Source organism: Choristoneura fumiferana, chromosome 9, assembly GCF_025370935.1.
Source record: "Choristoneura fumiferana chromosome 9, NRCan_CFum_1, whole genome shotgun sequence".
Classification (NCBI taxonomy): Eukaryota; Metazoa; Arthropoda; class Insecta; order Lepidoptera; family Tortricidae; genus Choristoneura; species Choristoneura fumiferana.
This window is the reverse complement of record NC_133480.1, coordinates 15,923,594-15,944,525: the sequence shown is the minus strand read 5'-3', so window position 1 is coordinate 15,944,525 and position 20,932 is coordinate 15,923,594. Positions and strand designations below refer to the sequence as shown.

The 20,932-nt window shown below is 39.8% G+C and overlaps 1 protein-coding gene across 2 annotated transcripts; it reads left to right on the top strand.

Moving 5' to 3' along the window:
- Nucleotides 1-9,749: 9,749 nt before the first annotated feature.
- Nucleotides 9,750-19,691, top strand: LOC141430864 (juvenile hormone epoxide hydrolase-like). 2 transcript variants are annotated; one of them, XR_012451669.1, is made up of 9 exons: nucleotides 9,750-9,997; nucleotides 12,064-12,225; nucleotides 13,139-13,331; nucleotides 15,489-15,688; nucleotides 16,405-16,586; nucleotides 17,497-17,660; nucleotides 18,111-18,351; nucleotides 18,910-19,395; nucleotides 19,510-19,691. XR_012451669.1 is itself a non-coding variant. In XM_074091724.1 (8 exons), the coding sequence occupies exons 1-8, from the start codon at nucleotides 9,776-9,778 to the stop codon at nucleotides 19,139-19,141; spliced, it is 1,596 nt and encodes a 531-aa protein (XP_073947825.1). In that variant the 5' UTR covers nucleotides 9,750-9,775; the 3' UTR covers nucleotides 19,142-19,503. The 2 variants fall into 2 exon arrangements, 1 of the variants encoding a protein (XP_073947825.1); XM_074091724.1 differs by lacking the exon at nucleotides 19,510-19,691 and having other exon boundaries at nucleotides 18,910-19,503.
- Nucleotides 19,692-20,932: the final 1,241 nt, after the last annotated feature.

Genomic DNA, 20,932 nt, shown 5'->3' with positions numbered 1-20,932 from the left:
ATGTACATAGTTATAAAGGTGTTTTCAGTTATTATCGGTCAGTCCAAGACGCCCTGTAAAGGGCGCAATAATAATAATAGGTACAGAAAAAATAAATAAAACAATAATAAATTTATGTAAGTTAACTAATGTTACCGATTGCCATGAATTTGCATATGACATTATTATTTGACATTGAATGGAACACCTGAATAAATAATACAAAATATAATTTATTTTACAACCTTTTATTTAGTTGCACCTCCCCGTTGTCTGTCTGTCTGTTTGTCTGTAGTCAGATCTTGCAAGTTGAATTCGATCAACTTCCAGTAGTCGGATTGACTTGAAATTTGCCATAAGTACTTATGTAAATTACGTGACAGTACAATAATCTGGTAGTGACATCCTCCTGGTAGTCCGGCCAGGATTGTCTCCGCAGGACGGAACTCTTCAACGGTTAATTTTGAAGACTTCCAAAGGGGTGACAATGCAAGTAAAATCGACAAAAAGTACAGTCAGCAATAAAGCTTATATTATTATTTTTTTTTACCAAAAACGTATTATTTCGAAACAATCGTTCTCCCGCGGCGATGAACGAATTCAACACAAACGAAGTCGCGGGCACAGGTAGTCCTATTAATATTATATATGCGAAAGTTTGCGAGTATGTGTATGTGTACAGTCAAGGCAAAGATATCAACACGGCCAAAGTTACAAAAACATGTATACAGACTTTATGCACTTACATTAAGGTCGTGTATACATATTTTTTTAACTTTGGCCGTGTCGATGTCTTCGCCCTTGACTGTACCTACTTTTTTTATTGGAACAGGGGCAAACGATCAAACGGATCGCCTGATCAACATATATGTTTGTTACTCCTTCACGGTAATGGTGCTCACACATTGGCTGTTATAAAATTGTTATATAACGTTTAAAAACATTTGTTTTATAACATTGTATAACAAATTGTAACAAATGTATAACGTAACACGATAACAACGATATGATAATAAAATAAAATCTCTAATTTGTGCTAAATATGGTGTTATAACTTTTTTATACCAATGTGGAAGCTTTAAAACATCTAACAAGTGGTAAGAAAAGTTATAGTGTTAGACAATGTTATCGTGTTTTATAACGTTATATAACATTTATAAAAATGTGGAAGCACCATAATACGGCTGGATGATTTGAATGAAATTTAGTTTGTAGATAATTGGATGCCTAGAATAACACATACTTATGCTAGTTTTGTCCCGACGTTCCCACAGATCGGGATAAATCTAGAAACATAAGCCGCTGCCTTTAGAGTCATGAAATTTGGCACGGTTGTGGATGAAAACCACTTTAGACTGGTTTTTTGGAATCTTTTTGTATTTTTTATTTAAAAAAAAAGTAATTATTAAAAAATTTGTAATTGAAATAAAAATACAAAAAGATTCCAAAAAACAATCTTAATTTGATTGCTTGATAACGATATCTCTTGTCGGGTGAGCGGTTAGTTCCGATGGAGTGCCGAAAAGTTTTCTCGAAGAGGGCTACGGCATAGATGTCGCTAGTGTCGCTGCTTAAGTGGCTAAATAAGAAACAACACAAACTGAGATGTGAGGTGCATAGGAGAACTTCGTGTCTGTATCGTTGTCCAGCGGTGGTGTAGCGGTATACGGCACGGAATGCCGAGGACCTGGGTTCGATTCCCAGCGCTGGTCTTATTTTTCTGGTTTTCTGTGCATCTATATTTCAGTTTGTATTTTCGATGAAAACAACGATGTGATTTTTGGAAACTCCCACAGAAATTTAGCAAGATCCCGTAATTTCAATTCAACTTCTGGATTTAATAATTTACGCGTGCAAAACCGCGGGCAAACACTATAATTAAACAATTGGAAACCTGTTTTACGCGCGGCAACGTTCATTTTCATTTTCAATTGATAGCGAACAGTTGGATGTTAATTATTTATAAACCAATTAAATGTGTCCCATACTATTGTTTTATTAGTGAGTTCTGTTAATGCTGATATCGGTGAAATACTTAAGAGAGCCAGCCCGATGCTGCTGTTATAGGTGAAGTTAAGAGGGCAGTTCTGAAGCTGATTTCGTTGAGACCATCAATACAGCCTGCCCGTGCTAAAGACCTCTTTAACACAGTTTTCGGAAAAGTGGTAAGCTTGGCTTTTATTTAACACTAGGGCTTACCCGCGGCTTCGCACGCGTCAACTATTAGATATGGCAAATTTTTGAAGTTGGTCGAATTTCACTTGCACGATTTGATTACAGACAGACAAACAGACAACGGGACAGGTGAAACTAATAAAAGTTTGTAAAAAACAAGTCTAGTAGTCTAGATCTCTGCTAAGTAACTTAAACTTGAACAGTGTCGAGATCTATTATTAGAAATATTTGAGTTGATCACATATTTTTTTAATTTGCTTGAATTTTTTTGGTGCGCTTGTGAAGTTTTTATTTATTCGACTCGATATTTTCGGACTTCAAACAATCCATCACCAGACGAGATCTCTGATATGAGCAACGCTCAATTAATGGTGAAGAAATTTTAGCTGAACTAAAATGTAGACTGTCAGTCAACGTGGATAAGAATAAAAGAGAGATCCAGAGCGACAAGGAGCAAAGCCGTGCGTTTTCAGCGAAACTACCAACTCTTACGTTACCTGAATTTCAAGGAGATGTGTTAACTTGGTGTGAATTTTGGGACATATACAAGTCCAATATTCATGATAGGCCGATACCTGACGTTGACAAGCTACTTTATCTTAAGTCGACCTTAAAGGGTGAACCTCGCAGGATTATAGATGGGTTAGAGACTACTATAATAACTATGAAATAGCCATTCAAATACTAACAAGCAGATATGGTAAACAATCACAGATTATTGATGCACACTACAGTGCCCTTAGCAAGTAAAGGCTGCAGATACAAAAATAGAGGATTGTCGGACCACATTAAATGAGTAAGAACGTCATCTCAGGGTCCTACAATCACTTGGTGAAAATACAGATCATAACCATTTACGGTATCTTATTACGGAGAAATTCCCAGGAGATCTCATCTACGAATGAAGATGAAACTGAAAGAAGACACTGTTGGAGAAATGAGAAAGCAATTGGAAGTGATAATATCTGCAAGAGAAGAAGCTAACAAAATAAGACCAGATAATAGTCTTACCGAAAAGGGAACCATACAGTAGAGACACTACATATAACGCATAAGAATAAAGAACCTTTAAGAAATAAATCTGCAAGAAGGTACAATAGTTTCAAGAAGGGAATCGAATCAAGCTGAAGCTATTAAGCACTCTATTTGCTAACTTACTGTGGGCTGATGCTCGATGTCGCAAAGCTCCGGACCGGATGTACACGTTAAGAAACAGCTCTTTAACAAAGCTGCCATGTCCTGCAAAAAGGTCATACGGAAAGCGCGATTCCTCCATGTTGGTTGTATCGGTGCCAAATTTGCTTCCTACCCCTCTGAGAGTAAAGAAAAAGAAAGAAAGAAAGAAAATACATTCCTTAAGCGTTTTCGTCCTTAGCCAAATCGGTGGAGTACAATTTCTGTCGTCCGTCACTGCCACCACTGCTGAAGTCGGATAAGTCGCTAGCTCACACTGCAGCGGAGAAGGCAAACCTGTTTGTCTCTCTGTTTGCGGAAAATTTGCGTCTTGATGATGGTAGTGTAGCGCCTCCCTCCATTTCTCACTGTGGTACGTTTAAGCAGGAGGTCAAAGTTCACCAAATGGAGGTTTTAAGAACGTTGCGTTCTCTGGACGTGAAAAAAACTAGGAATAAACTATACCTGGAATTGTTTTAAACACCTGTGCTCCGGAACTGTCTCCGGTTTTGACACGTCTGTTCAGGCTCTTCCTCAAGTTGGGGCAGGTCCCGGTATCGTGGACGATTGCTAATGTGCAGCCAGTATCTACCCAAAAAGGGCAGTCGTGCCGACCCGTCGAACTATCGGCCTATCGCAATCACCTCCATACTATGTAAGGTAATGGAGCGTGTATTGAATGCTAAGTTCCTGGTAGGTATATCTAGAAGGTAACGATCTCCTCAGTGACCGCCAATATGGGTTCCGCCGAAATGGGTCCACAGGGGACCTTCTGGTATATGCTACTCACATTTGGTGTGAACCTGTTGAGAAGCATGGTGAAGCTCTTGCTGTGTCTCTATTCCAAAGCATTCGATAGGGTCTGGCACAGAGGCCTTCTTAGCAGGATTCCTCCGGTTCTATGCTCATGGATCTCTGATTTCCTGCGGAACCGATCTAAACGAGTCGTCATTGACGAATGCTCATCTGATCTCATGGCAATCAATGCCGGGGTGCCTCAGGGATTGGTCCTATCTGCAACTCTATTATTGCTGCACATCAACGATTTGCTCATACCCGATGTGTTTGGGTACGCAGATGACGCAAAATTGCAGAGAGGTACCTTTCTAACGGCCGGGCCTGGGCCAGCGGTGTTAAGATCGGGCACTCAGGGAGGTTATGATACAGCGGACGAATTCGACCTCGAAGGCCATGTCCGACTGGGGCTCGGCCAACTTGGTCCAGTTCAGTGCTGCCAAGACACAGGCGTATCTGTTTACCGCTAAGCGGAGACCGTTCACTTTGGCTCCTACTGTCCAGAGGAGGGTATCCTTACTAACTAAAGACCACTAAAAAGGGATAAGTCCGCCTTTGTACAAGTATCTTAAAGTTTGTCAGTTGTATTTTGTTAATTTTCTTTTGTACAATAAAGAGTTTACATACATACATACATACATACCACCTTGAGGATCTTGGGTTAGACCTTCAATCTAGTCTCAACTTCGGTGCGGCTATTGAGTCCAGAACGAAAACGGCTGCTAAAAACTTAGTGTCCTATATAAGGTGAAACGGTATTTCACACCAGAGCAGCTTTTTACTCTTTGCAAAACGCAAGTAAGGTCCTGTATGGAACACTGCTGTCGCCTTTGGGACGGTTCCGCCAAGTATTAGCCGCATTGGATTCGGTGGAGCGCCGGGCCCGAAGACTCTTCGGTGACAGTCCGCTGATCAGGAACAGGCTACGTAGCCTCAAGAACCGTCGTACAGTTGCTTGTCTGTCTGTTTTTTTTAATATAGTTCTTAAGTTGCATGTTTTATTTCAAATGAGATCACAGCAGATTTGTTTTTATATAGTAAAGCCTGGACGTTTAGAATAGCTAGATGTCAATTCATCATATCTCTATATCATACCCTATTTCCGATACATAGAAGTCTCACAATAAGGTTACCTTTTTATCATATTGTTCCTTCGTACCTAACTCTAATAACAGTCAATAGAGTTAGTGCACATAATCAAAATAATTATTCATTTACAAACTTACCTTTCGTAATCACAATCAATTATTATAGGTTTTGTTTCCAACACGCTCTATTATTGCGTTGATATAAAATACGCGCATAGTACCTTACCTATCCTTGGTAAAGTGATTGTAACTTAAATTCCTAAGATTAAAGTCCAGATTACTTTGGCATGATATCTACAATTCGTATGAAAATATCGTGGCTACTTTTACTAACTGACCAATATAATTGATTTTTCGTAAAAGAAACACACATAAACACTTCTTTTTTGACAATAAAATTACAGATTATTGACTTATTGGACCAAACATAATCCTTTAATATTATGTTTTTTTACTAATTTAAATATTTTCTTTCTTTTGCTATGTTGTAATGACGCTAATACACCACAAATTCTGTTAACTGTTTTGTACTAAATACTCAAACGACTTAAATATATTCTTATCAGTTTAACCAAAATACTAAACGCATCCAAAACTTCAGAATAGACTGGAACAATTTACTAAAGCGACGAAGAATCATATTTCTTGATATGCACAGAGTACTAAAACGCCAAATGTATTTAAAGGTGAAAAATTACAAATGACTTAACAATATAATCGTTTAGAAACTAAAACAGGTAAAAGCACTAAAGAGAAAATACTCAATTTAAGCGTCGGATTAGTAATAAGTGTCCCAAATTTCACTGATTTTTCAGGGGCTAAAGCGCCAAAAAGTCCTCTGATCGTCCCGAAACCCAGATAGATCGATGCAGAAAAATTCGCTGATTCCGATGGTATATATAACTCAATTTGGCCCAAAGTGTCGCTTTAGTATCTTTACCTCCGAAGCGACGATATGTCGGCGGCCGATCGTAAAATCCGCCCGATCACGAAATTCCTAGGCATATCGTGAAATGCCGCCATTTCATGAATTGGCTAAGGGACATCCGCCATATCGTTCATAACTCACCGTTTAGCGATTTGCCTAGTGACGTTTAGGCAGATCATGAAATTCCTAGGCATATCATGAAGCGCCGCCATTTCATGATTTGGCCAGTTTAGGCAGATCATGAAATTCCTAGGCATATCATGAAACGCCGCCATATCGGTTCTGGCACTTCGCCGGCCGCTGCCGCGGCACGCTCGCTTCGCTCGCTCGGCTCGTGCGTCGTGATCACAATTAATACTAACCACTCCTCGCTTCGCTCGTCGTACCTAAATTTTTCTATATAAATAAATAACAACTAGTGAATACTTTATTTACCAACAAAATTCTAACCTCTAAAATACGGGCAGACGTCCATGGTTTTTTCACATTGTGCACAGAATCCGTTTGATTCACATAAAAAGAACGGAGCTGATGTTCAAAAGCTTCTTTTGCACTTCTATTTTGAATTCAATCACTATTTACGGTTTAAAGATCATTTTGTTGCGACGCCGACATTTTCACGCGCTAAACAAACACGGGCGGTCAGCTGGTCACGGCCGCCATTGCATACGCAGCGCCACCAGTGGCCAAATAAGAAACTATTTTACGATGTGCCCGGTATAGAGCTAGGAATATCGACGAATGCGTTGCTCTAATCGATCTGCCGTATTATTTCTCAGGCACATCGTGATATGCCTGGCCAACGTTTAGGCATATCATGAAATGGCGGCGTTTCACGATATGCCTAGGAATTCGTGATCTGGCGGATTTTACGATCGGCCGCCGACATATATACGGCGTCTGACACCAATTTTCAGAGGGCAGCACGGTAGTATTTCAAATATGGCGTCGCGTCAAACGGGGTGACAGATAATTGCGTTGAGTACGCTCTCTATTCCTTTTGGTATATTTATCTTACTCTATGAACTTTACCCTAAAAAATATCCTAAATAATTTCTACCCCAAAAAATACCCTAAACGCTTATGCTTATTAAGTACTCTAAATTTAGGGTAAAATATCCTAAATTCTGGGTAAAATACAGTAAGTCGGGGACACTGCCCTATCCACCTATTCCCACTATCGCACTCGCGCCGAGTGTCAAACGTACGTGTATTCCCAAAATTACAAAGATTTATTCATTTATTTATCAATAACAAATGTAATGCTGTATTACAGTTAGAAAACTAATGCATAGTAAACTTCAAATTATACACAAAAAAATACAGAAATCCCCCCCCCCCTTGCTTCTTGCGCCCTAGGCTCTAGCCTTATTACAATTAGCCTGTGGATGTTCATATTAATAAAAAAAATAAAGTGGCAATGGGCAGGCCACATCGCTAGAAGAACAGATAACCGTTGGGGGAGAAAAGTCCTCGAGTGGCGACCTCGAACCGGAAGACGAAGCGTTCCCCACCCCTCCAGGTGGACTGACGACATCGTGAGAGTTGCGGGAAACCGGTGGATGCAAGTGGCGAGTTGTCGTTCATCGTGGCGTTCTAAGGGGGAGGCCTTTGTCCAGCAGTGGACGTCTTCCGGCTGATGATGATGATGATTCATATTAATATTCATTTATTCATTGTAAAGTCATGTACATAGTTATAAAAGGTGTTTCAGTTATTATCGGTCAGTCCAAGACGCCCTGTAAGGGCGCAATAATAATAATTAGGTACAAAAAAATAAAATAAATACAAAATTAAATTTATGTAAGTTAACTACTGTTACCGATTGCCATGAAATTTTGCATATGACATTATTATTTGACATTGAATGGAACACCTGAATAAATAATACAAAATAGAATGTATTTTACAACCTTTTATTTAGTTGCACCTGCCCCGTTGTCTGTCTGTCTGTTTGTCTGTAGTCAGATCTTACAAGTTAAATTCGATCAACTTCCAGTAGTCGGATTGACTTGAAATTTGCCATAAGTACTTATGTAAATTACGTGACAGTACAATAATCTGGTAGTGACATCCTCCTGGTAGTCCGGCCAGGATTGTCTCCGCAGGACGGAACTCTTCAACGGTTAATTTGAAGACTTTCAAACGGGGTGACAATGCAAGTAAAATCGACAAACAGTACAGTCAGCAATAAAGCTTATATATTTTTTTTTTTTTACCAAAAACGTATTATTTCGAAACAATCGTTCTCCCCGCGGCGATGAACGAATTCAACACAAACGAAGTCGCGGGCAACAGGTAGTCCTATTAATATTATATATGCGAAAGTTTGCGAGTATGTGTATGTGTACAGTCAAGGGCAAAGATATCAACACGGCCAAAGTTACAAAAACATGTATACACGACTTTATGCACTTAACATTAAGGTCGTGTATACATATTTTTTTAACTTTGGCCGTGTCGATGTCTTCGCCCTTGACTGTACCTACTTTTTTATTGGAACAGGGGGCAAACGATCAAACGGATCGCCTGATCAACATATATGTTTGTTACTCCTTCACGGTAATGGTGCTCACACATTGGCTGTTATAAAATTGTTATATAACGTTATAAAACATTTGTTTTATAACATTGTATAACAAATTGTAACAAATGTTATACGTAACACCGATAACAACGATATGATAATAAAATAAAATCTCTAATTTGTGCTAAATATGGTGTTATAACTTTTTTATACCAATGTGGAAGCTTTAAAAACATCTAACAAGTGGTAAGAAAAGTTATAGTGTTAGACAATGTTATCGTGTTTTATAACGTTATATAACATTTATAACAGCAAATGTGGGAAGCACCATAATACGGCTGGATGGATTTGAATGAAATTTAGTTTGTAGATAATTGGATGCCTAGAATAACACATACTTATGCTACTTTTTATCCCGACGTTCCCACAGATCGGGATAAAATCTAGAAACATCAGCCGCTGCCTTTAGAGTCATGAAATTTGGCACGGTTGTGGATGAAAACCACTTAAGACTGGTTTTTTGGAATCTTTTTGTATTTTTTATTTAAAAAAAAAAGTAATTATTAAAAATTTGTAATTGAAATAAAAAATACAAAAAGATTCCAAAAAAACAATCTTAATTTGATTGCTTGATAACGATATCTCTTGTCCGGGTGAGCGGTTAGTTCCGATGGAGTGCCGAAAAGTTTCTCGAAGAGGGCTACGGCATAGATGTCGCTAGTGTCGCTGCTTAAGTGGCTAAATAAGAAACAACACAAACTGAGATGTGAGGTGCATAGGAGAACTTCGTGTCTGTATCGTTGTCCAGCGGTGGTGTAGCGGTATACGGCACGGAATGCCGAGGACCTGGGTTCGATTCCCAGCGCTGGTCTTATTTTTCTGGTTTTTCTGTGCATCTATATTTCAGTTTGTATTTTCGATGAAAACAACGATGTGATTTTTGGAAACTCCCACGGAAATTTAGCAAGATCCCGTAATTTCAATTCAACTACTGGATTTAATAATTTACGCGTGCAAAACCGCGGGCAAACACTATAATTAAACAACTGGAAACCTGTTTTACGCGCGGAAACGTTCATTTTCATTTGTCAACTGATAGCGAACAGTTGGATGTTAATTATTTATAAACCAATTAAAATGTGTCCCATACTATTGTTTTTATTAGTGAGTTCTGTTAATGCTGATATCGGTGAAATACTTAAGAGAGCCAGCCCCGATGCTGCTGTTATAGGTGAAGTTAAGAGGGCCAGTTCTGAAGATGATTTCGTTGAGACCATCAATACAGCCCTGCCCGTGGCTAAAGACCTCTTTAACACAGTTTTCGGAAAAGTGGTAAGCTTTGGCTTTTATTTAACACTAGGGCTTACCCGCGGCTTCGCACGCGTCAACTATTAGATATGGCAAATTTTTTGAAGTTGGTCGAATTTCACTTGCACGATTTGATTACAGACAGACAAACAGACAACGGGACAGGTGAAACTAAATAAAAGTTTGTAAAAAACAAGTCTAGTAGTCTAGATCTCTGCTAAGTAACTTAAACTTGAACAGTGTCGATCGGGATCTATTATTAGAAATTTTTGAGCTGATCACATTTTTTTAATTTGCTTGAATTTTTTGGTGCGCTTGTGAAGTTTTTATTTATTCGACTGGATGGCAAACGAGCAAGTGGGTCTCCTGATGGTAAGAGATCACCACCACCCATAAACATCTGCAACACCAGGGGTATTGTAGCTTAAAAGTGTTAACATAATCATTTTGAAATATTATATCAGTTTTGATGAGTCTAATATATATATATTATACTATAGTACTATATGATACTTACCTCATAATGTTGATAGCCGTCAAGCCTTTTAGGCTATAGAGAAGATCAAATAAATAGACATACATACATACATACTCTCGAAAAACATAACCCTATTTCAGACAGTCGGGTAAAAAAAACATAAATAAAAATAAAATATAAAAGACAGCGATTATATTTCAATAATATTACTGTTACGTAAAAGCCTCAATATTTCTTTTAATTTATTGAATCAGGCGTTACTTGCGGAGGTCCATGTCCATATGAGCTAAAACGATGACTTTGCTCACCCGCCATCTTATGGTAGGTAGCTACGTTTACGCAAGAAGTGTGGAGGTCCACTACTGCATGAACACACATTTCAAACTCACAACAAAAATACAGTAAAAACAAACTAACAAGACACACATTTCTTGAATAAACATAGCTATCATAATGTCGCTGGTGAGCAAATTAATTGTTTTAGGCTCCGTTACCACCAGAGATGTGCGAAGATATGTTGCGAGGAATGTATTTTTCATGAACCAATAGAAACGCTTCGTTTACCTCACTTTGCTCCGCTCAGCTGTTTCCACTAGAATGTGCTGTGCGAGGATAGGTACCTAAATAAAGCGTTTTTTTTTTATTCGACTGTTTGGCATACGAGCAAGGGGGTCTCCTGATAAGAGAGCACCACCGCCCATAAACATCTGCAACACCAGGGGTATTGCTGATGCGTTGCCAACCTAGAGGCCTAAGATACCTCAAGTGCCAGTAATTTCACCGGCTGTCTTACTCTCCTGAAACACAACAGTGCAAGCACTGCTGCTTCACGGCAGGATTAGCGAGCAAGATGGTGGTAGCAATCCGACCTTGCACAAGGTCCTACCACCTGCAATAATAAAAAGAAAATGTTTTCATATGAAAATGTTAATCAAACTTTGTAATTAAATCAACTTATAATTTTAACAAATTTTAGTAGTAAATTAAGTCTTTATTTCTCATTTATTTATTTATTATTATAGTTACTAGTAGTAGTTATTACATGGAGGCCGCGGATCGGCAAGCGCAGCGTAGGACGTCCTCCAACAAGATGCACGGATGACCTGGTTTAAGCCGCGGGTTCACGGTGGATGCAGGCCGCTGCCAACCGAAGCAACTGGAGGTCTGTGGGGGAGGCCTATGTCCAACGTGGACGTCCTACGGCTGAGATAATGATGATGATAGTAACTAGTCATTGAGATCCATTTATTTAAGTATTAATTTGTTAAATTTTTAATGTCAAGTGAATCAATAATCACTTCAACTTCAAATTCGGTAGATTGTGATGTAAAACCACAAGTCAAACTCTCTGCCTCACCCCGCATTGCTTAGCCCTTCCGAGCGGTGGATTTTAAAGGCATTTTAATGCCAGGTAATATTGCCGGTTACCCGGCAGATTCGGCCAAAAGTTATGCCGGGTACCCGTTACCCATTACCCGGCAAAACCAGGATCCGGCCCATCTCTAGTTCCTATTGGTTTGGCTCATGAAAAACACTTTTCTCGCAACACACCTCGCACATCTTTGGTGGCAACGCGGCCTTACGTCAATATTCCTACCACCATTGTTCTCAGAACAAGTTTACCATCGGAATGATCCTGGACCTGGCTGCCAACTGGGTGGGGGCCCTGTTTCCGCCAGGGCCCCTCCCGAGCGTTCCCGAGCGCTGGTGGGGGAACGCCGAGGGACCGGGAGACTCTAGTGTCAGACCTTTTAAAGTGCACTTCACGGATGAGGTCAGTAAAATTGTTAAAGCGTTAACATACATAGTAGTAACAGCGCCATCTGTGCCGTACATAATGTACTATTTTATACTGTTCGATTCAAGTAATCTTCCTTTCAACTTAGTTAGCAAGCATGTAGATATGTAGATTATACAATAATTCCGACAGATGGCGCTATATTAGGCTATAAAAAGGAAAGCACCTTAGTTGTAAGCCTCTTGGACTTCCCTCTGTAGACGAAGTAACATTATACATATAAAGTTATTTTATTCTTTCATTTTTGGCCGCCATTTTCATCCTCACTTCAACAAAAATATACCGTCAACAACCCTGTACGGTTCTTGCCTCTATAAAGGCTGTACAAGATCTTTTTAATTCAAATTGAAATGTGTACGACGACCTTATTATAATCTATTGAATTGAGACCACGTACTTATACCCACTTATGACAAATATACTGTATATCATTTTTCATTTTTGAAACGCATGTAAATAAAAGTAGTTAAAATCGATATTTTTTTAAGTTTAAAAAGTGTCGATTGTTTTTTTTTAAATGCTTTAAGCAAAGCGTCAAGTATTGCCTTGAGAATGAGCTTGTATTTAGGTCGCTCGAAACGCATTTGATGCTCGTGTTGGTGATAGTTCGGTTTATGTGACATACCAATTCATCCATGTGGAAATGAAGGAGGGTGGGTTTTAGACGGCCATGCATATGTACCGCACAGTGGTAGATGTTGTGCACGTGTGGTAGTGGAGGAACTAGGTAAAAACGTAGTTGATACCTACGGACTTAATTATAAACGATAGAGGTCTGAGGTAATAAACAAAAAAATAACAATATAAAAAAAGCAATCGAACTGGCAAACTCCGTGGACAAACCCCTTTTCTGTGGTTGGTTAAAAAATACAAAATGGAGATATTTCAGATGATAACGGATCTGCGCGCGCGCATCCGCAACAGGCGCAACGTTACGCGTGCGTTGCACGGCGCGGCGCACACTTACGGCACCAATGCGGAATATTTGAGCCACTTCCTCGACTTCTGGGCGAATGACTATGACTTCAAGAAGAGAGAGGATTGGCTCAACAAGTATGCTCAGTTTATCACCAATATTCAAGGTTGGTACTCAATAACCAACAAAAAGTTGGAAAACCACTTGTGTCACTTCAAAGCTCAATAACTCAAAAACAGCTGAACCGATTTTGATAAAACATGTCTAAGAACCATCGCTAGAAAAACTGCTTTTAATTAAAAAAACCACATTCAAATCGGTTCACCCGTTTAAGAGCTACGGTGCCACAGACAGACATAGCGGTCAAACTTATGACACCCCTCTTTTTGCGTCGGGGGTTAAAAAAGACACGGACTGGTTACTGGATTGCGGCATGAGCAGTTCAATTTAGGCCCGGGTTAGTCAAAGCTACAGTAAGTATGCTGTTCCTGAACCAGTAAGCCACTTTTACCGTCTATCTACACCCGTAGGCTTGTTGAAAAAATATCGATACATCGATATATCGATATTATTTTTTGAATGTATCGATATTTTTGTGCGATATTTCATATTTCGATATATCAGATAAAGTTTAAGATTTATTAAGAAAATATTAAGAAAATACAAAATATCCATAGGACTAAAACTACTATTAAATTTAAATAACTAAAACTAAAACTTTAATTAAAAAAGAGAGGTGGGCCTCTTGGCGTGGTGCCCATCACGCAGGCAGCATTCCCGCGTTGAACTGCGATTGAGATTCTTTGCGCGAGAAAGCTGCCAGCGCGAGGGTTGCCTGTTGCCTCCCTTAACCTATTGCTGAGCTCCCTGTGTAGCTCCAGCGCACCCTTACTCCAAGGACCTAGAGTCTCGACGCCAAAAGCAAAGAAATGATATTGGGCGCCGAGACATCTATATGACCTGACCTGACCTGACCTTGAGGCGTTTCCGGGCGTCTGCCGCCGCCCCCGCACATTTGGTAGTTGCTGGTAGGTAGGACGCCGCCAGGGTATCTGTACAGGTAGCGTCCCACACCAGCGCACGGCCAGTCTTCCAGGGTATCAACGACATTCCGTCAGGGCGCTTGCCATCGCTCCGTACAATCTGGGGCTCCAGAGCAGCGGGAACGTCGGCACTAACGAGCGCCCTTCTGAGAATGTCGTTGTGAGCGGCGTGGCGTGTATTGATATAAAATTCAAAGTTTCGAAAATCTAAACAAATCAATATTTTTTTCAGACCAATAAACATTTATAAGTTTTAATATTCAAAAATCCTAAAGAGGAATACGTTTTTTATACTAACATCTATTTAGCAAATTATATTTTGTGTATTTTATGTTTCTGGTCGATAATTTGGTTTTTAAGTTGGCAACTCTGTTTGTCAATTTCAACTTCAATCGCCTTAAAGTTTTTAGAGCACGAATATTCTCTGACAAATTATACCGATATATCGATATTTTTTTATAAAAATATAATATCGATATTTTATTGCATTTACCATCAGTGGAACAGAGCGTTAATGATACTGCAATACCGCATATCTGACTTGAGACAATTTTTTTCAGGAGAGCGTTAAGATTAAATATCATTGTGTTTATATTATGTACTAGAGTTTACCCACGGCTTCGCACGCTTAAACTATTCGATATGGTAGGTTACAATTGAAATTCCGCGATTTTACAAATTTCCCCTGGGAATTCCCAAAATTCAGAACGTGGTCTTCATTGAGGTTGTGTTAAGAACAACTGTGCGAAATTTCAAGATTCTAAACTTAGCGGTTGAAATTACAGGATTTTATCCCTATCCCGTGGGAATATGGAGATAAAAAGTATATTTATATGTTATTCCAGATTTCCAGCTACGTACATACTAAATGACACGATTCTTAACCCAGCGGTTATTATTTCGAGATTTTATCCCTATCCCGTGGGAATATCGGGATAAAAAGTAGCCTATGTTTTATTCTAGACGCCCATATATCTACATACTTACCGAATTTCCTCTAAATGCGTCCAGCCGTTTTAGCGTGAAGGAGTAACAAACATACACACACACACACACACACACACACAAACTTTCGCATTTATAATATTAGTAGGATACCTACTTTCAGCCATGAAAATTTGCTACTTTTGTATTAGCCATTGTTGGTTACGCGGTATTGCAGTGCAGTATCATCGACGAGCAAAGCCGCGGGCGGACAGACAGACAGACATGGCGAAACTATAAGGGCTCCGTTTTTGCCATTTTGGCTACGGAACCTTAAAAAAGCTTACGTATTCTAGGCTTAGATATCCACTTCATCCACGTGAAACCTCCCAACCCTCATCAGAAGAAGGTTCTCCCGTTGCTACTGGTTCATGGCTGGCCCACCACCGTCTTCGAGTTCGTCCACGTCATAGACTACTTGCTCCGAGGACGTGAAGAGTGCAACTTCGTGTTTGAAATCATCGTGCCCCATCTGCCAGGGTTCGGGTACTCGGAGGTCAGTATTTCAGGATAGTCTTAGGTGGTAGGTTAGGAGCAGTACTTGCACTGTTGTGTTTCGACGTGGAGAGTAAGACAGCCGGTGAAATTACTGGCACCTGAGGTATCCCATTTTAGACTTCTAGGTTGGCAACGCATCTGCAACACCCCCAGGTGTACTGAGCTCTCTAACGCTCTGTTCTTAATCTAAATCCTTATAAACTAAATACAAATGTATAAGGACATGCAAGGGGGTGCCCCGAAGGCACTCCACACCCGCCAGGTCAGGTAATGAGGTGCTTTTGAGGTGGTTATGAGGGTGTGCAGTCTGGAAAAATCCATCATGGACTGGGGGGGGGGACCAGATAACGCCGGGTTCTCACCGGCTATAAAGCCTGGCCTCGAGAGCTAAAGCTGGTTCTTCAGAGCTGTTCCAAATGATAGATTGCATTTGCAACATGACTCATGATTGATGAGGATATGTTAGACTGCAGTGGCGGGCGAGATACTACTGAGACTGCAGAGTGCAGACTTTTTAGACTAGCTAGTTCTAATAAGAAATATTCCTTGAGCGCCATGAAGGTGCACTAATAAGGGATTTACGAGTATAGAAATTCCCGCGGGATGGAGAGCTGGATTTTTGTATCAAGTCGAGGTATTTATCCCTAAAGCTAGTCAAATATCGAGCTTTAGATTGTGCTTTTAAACCCTCAGACTGTTTTTCCGTTTGTGCAGGCTACCAACAAGATTGGCATGTCGCAATACCAGATGGCGGTGATCTTGAAGAATTTGATGGTGCGCCTGGGCAAGCCCCGGTTCTACATCCACGCCGGGGACATCGGGCAGCCTGTGGCGGATGCCATGGCAGTCCTCTTCCCTGACAAGGTGTTAGGGCTGCACACTAACTTCCCTTTCAGGTCGGTCTGATGATTGATTGAACCAGGTGTTCAATTTTGGAGTTCCATCAATGTACCGTAAAATTTGGAAATGTAACACCATGTAACTTTCATTTTTTTATCCATATATTTCTAATTTACTTTGTTTAGCTGTAATGGTTAAGCGAATTGGAATATTATAACTTTTGTATAGAAAAGTCTTTCTGTCGAGGAGCATTCTTCTTGGCAATTTTGGTCTTTCCGAAAGCGTTGGCGTATCAAAAAAGTTACATGTAAGAGTAAACGAGACCTTTGTGGCCTGCTTGCAGAATAACCATTTCAATTTTATTAATCATCATCATCATTCCAGCCTACATGAGGTATATACAGGGTGTAACATTCAGATGGGTCAGTATGGGAAAGTCTGAAACTATAAGACATACGATAAGCTGTTGTTAGTAATGTCATCAATTTTAATGACAATAAAAACTGCATTCATAGATTAAAAAAAAAACTTTTGCTCTGTTCGATAATCGAACCGGGTTGTTTTGAAAAAAGAAACTTAAATTATTTCTATTTGGATATCGATAGTGTAGATCATAACCAATAAATGTTACTATGGAACATGATATCTGGAATGAATAAAATGCATTTCATTTCATATTCTTTAATAATGTTAGTTTTATTTTTCAAATCGTTCGGGTACGATTCCCGAGCTGAGTACAAATTTCACTTAAATGTTTGAATAGAGTTTTTCTTATTACTAAAATCGGTGACATGGTCCTTAATAACAGATCTCAATATGTCTTATAGTTTCAGACTTTCCCATACTGACCGTTCTGAATGTTACACCCTGTATATAAGCTAACGTACCTATATACTACTGGGCACTGGCTTCATCTCAGAACGAGAGGGCTAGGTATTTTTTTTATAATGCCGAATGATTTTCCAGTATCCGTCCCCAAACGCTGGTGAAGTATGTTCTGGGACAGCTGTACCCCTCGGGAGTGGAGCCACGGTACCAGGACCGAATGTACCCTCTCACCACCTGGGCTAAGTTCTATTTGGAAAATTTTGGGTACTTCCATCTGCAAGCCACGAGGCCGGACAACGTGGGTTCGTATCCTGATTAGGGTCCATTCATAAAGTACGTCACACCAATTTCGACCATTTATCAGTTAATCGTTAATTAACAAAGTTAACATTTTGATTAACGGATTAAATTTTAAGTTAACTAAAGAAAGTGGTAAACGGGGCATAACAAAGGAATTAACAGATAGATTTCTCTTGTATTGTCATCCATGCCAGTGTTGCCAGGTGTTCGGTATTTTAGCACTGTGTTCGGTGTTCGGTATAACAAAAATACCGAAGTATGGGCGGTTCAGTATTTTTTTTCTGATAAGTTTTTCTCCCTTTTAAACTATTCAATTGTCAGATTTTACGCAATCGACAATCGATGTTGCCGCTTCGTGCGCTTTGGAAGCGTTTTTTTTTGCTCCCTGTTCGGTATTTATTCGCAAAAGACCTGGCAACTCTGTTCACGCCATACAAGGTATTTCTTTACAGGTCACGGTCTCGATGACTCTCCCGTAGCCCAAGCCTCCTGGATCCTCGAAAACATAATCGGTGGTTCGTCAATTGACAATATTCGGGTAAACAATGGCCGCCTGAACCAGACTTTCGATATGCTGGACTGGTTCGATTCGTTCACCGTGTACTGGGCGTCTCGGAGTATGGCAACCGGCGTACGCGTCTACGCCGAACTTCTCGCGTGGCTCCAGGATCCACTCACATTGACTATATTGACGTAAGTGTTTGCGTTTGTTTTTAGAGCCATAACTCATAAATATTTTGGGAAATATTTTTTAAAATCGGTCCACAATTGGCGTAATTATCGCGTAGCAAATATACAAAAAACAACGTACTGTCGAATGGAGAACCTCACCCTTTTTTAAGTCAGTAAAAAAAAAACGATCGCCCTAAAACTGAATAAAACGAAAAAAAAAGAAAAATACATAAATCTAGTAGTTTTAACTTGAAGATCAACAGTCGTGACCAGCTCAGAAGTTTTAAGTTCCGTAACTCCCGACAGCTAAATTCAAGTTACCTACTTAACAGGGGTACTAGTCTTGTTCTTTCCCTTTTAGTTTTCATTTAGAGCTTATGTAAGGCAATCGAGTTTTTATTCATTGTTCTTTATTTATTAAAATCCTCTTAAAATCATACTTTAGACCATAAGTCCACGCGATAAAATCGACCTCTTGAAACTGTATTTTCATACACAAACCGAGACAATCAAGATATAGGCTTCCTACATACCAGAAAATACCGCATAACAATCAATATTGACAATAAAAATCCTCAGGACACCCACGGAAGTACCCTTCGCCGCCATACGCTTCCAGCACGAGCTGGTCTACCAGCCTGACTCCTTCCTCCGCGACAAGTACCCCAACCTGGTGCAGGCCTCGACCCTGGACTTCGGCGGACACTTCGCCGGGTACGAGGAGCCGGCTGTCCTCGGGGACAGCATTTGGATGTCAGTCAAGAAGATGGAAGCGTTCAATGCTAAGAGAGGCGTTCTTATTCAGTTTTAAGAAGTAAATGCCAAATGAAGATGACGATGTGTATACTATTATAAGCTTTTATTTAGTTTCACCAGTCCCGTTGTCTGTCTTATTTGTAGTTAAATCTTGCAAGTTAAATTCGGGAATTCCTATCCCACGGGATAGGGAATAAATGGGATTTATATTTTCTTTGCATAATGGCCCTATTTCCGTTACTATAAGGAATTATTCCTTCTGTATCATGGCCACTCTTTTGTTTTGTGTCCTTGGTCAGATTTCAGCATGTTTTAATGAAACAACGGTAGACATGTTTATTATCTATATTTATTGGTTGTTCAAAAACCTATCAATACACATTATACGTTCTGAAACTCTCTTATGATTTGATGTTACAACAGTCTAGCTATAGACACCTAAGATATAAGGTATCCGTGGTCAGATTGCTATTCTAATGAAATAATACCCTTGTTATTCGTACATTAATGAGTTACATTACTAGTAACGTACAAAGAAAAAATATTATAAAGCAATATTATGCTACCGAATCACGAGGTTGCAAGTTATAACCACCCAGGCGCACTTATTACATTCAGGCCAAAACAAAAACAATAGTACAGTCACCAGCACCAATATCTGACACAACAAGCGTGCAAAAATATCTGACACGTCCTTCCGGCCCTAGAAATAGAGTCGTATCAGATATTTATGCACGCTTGTTGTGTCAGATATTGGTGCTGGTGACTGTACTATTGTTTTTGTTTTGGCCTGAATTCTTTGATCACATGTTGGATAGCGCGGAGCTCTTGTCAGAGTTGGAATTTTTATTTTAAAATATTCTGCAACCAGCTTTTCCTTTGGTGTAGTGATACCATTGTCAGTACCAGTGATTTTACCAATTGTGTGTGGCCGGCTTGTGCCGCAAGTTTTTTAAGCGTTTGCCCGCTGCTTTTCTGCTGCACGCCCATTTTTATCGATATCTGCAACTGCCGATTTTTCATCGGTCCTACCCATACCCCTACTCTCATCCTGATCGACTACCTACTCGTGATGGGTGTCGTCTTGTGTTTTTTCCGCACGTTTAATCACGTTTATGCTAAAATAAACTCGGGTAAACCATTATTCGGCTTACACAGAATTATGCCGAACTAAGTTTCGGCAAGTTTAAGATTCGGCGTAAATAAATTATGCGAAACCTGTTATGCGTAATCAGTTTCGGACATTAAAAAGTATGCCAGATAGATGTCACCCTCTAGACTATAATCAGGTGGGTTGCTAGAGGTTGGGGTTTGGCAAGGCAGAACCACTGCTCTGCCTCCCCTTACTAAGGCAGCACATCAGCTCTCTTGAGTCTTTTAATCGGATTTGGCTGCAAAAGTACACTGGATAACGGGTTTGGGTGAATCATCAGTCGGTCCCTGTAGTTGGCTGAGTACGTTTCACTTCGGCTGAGATGGTTGGGATTTCCAGGTACTCATGGACTCATGGATTTCTGAATTGCGAGCATACCAGGGCGCCGATGAGAGTACATAATATTAACATAAACAAGAATTTTTAGGATGGACCGGACGAGTAGTGTAAATATTTTTTCACCTCAGCACCTCAAACAGGCAGGTTTTGCTATGAGAAATCAGTGAGCAAAATCGCATTTTGCTCACTCCGTGAGACAAAGTAGCTTTTTAATTTTTGTTTAAAAGCTGAGTACAGTGTTCTACTCACTGAATTCTAAATATTTGAACTATACTTTGATCTGTCATTTCACTTTAACACGAAAAAAGCGAGAGAGGATCAAATGTGTTGATTACATTAAATCTTAAATTAAAT

Excerpts from the sequence above, each read along its gene's own strand:
- LOC141430864 (XM_074091724.1), top strand. The coding sequence starts at position 9,776 with ATGTTAATTATTTATAAACCAATTAAAATGTGTCCCATACTATTGTTT. Across the intron at positions 9,998-12,063 it reads ACACAGTTTTCGGAAAAGTG|AACAAGTTTACCATCGGAAT; the intron begins GTAAGCTTTGGC and ends CATTGTTCTCAG. Across the intron at positions 13,332-15,488 it reads GTTTATCACCAATATTCAAG|GCTTAGATATCCACTTCATC; the intron begins GTTGGTACTCAA and ends TACGTATTCTAG.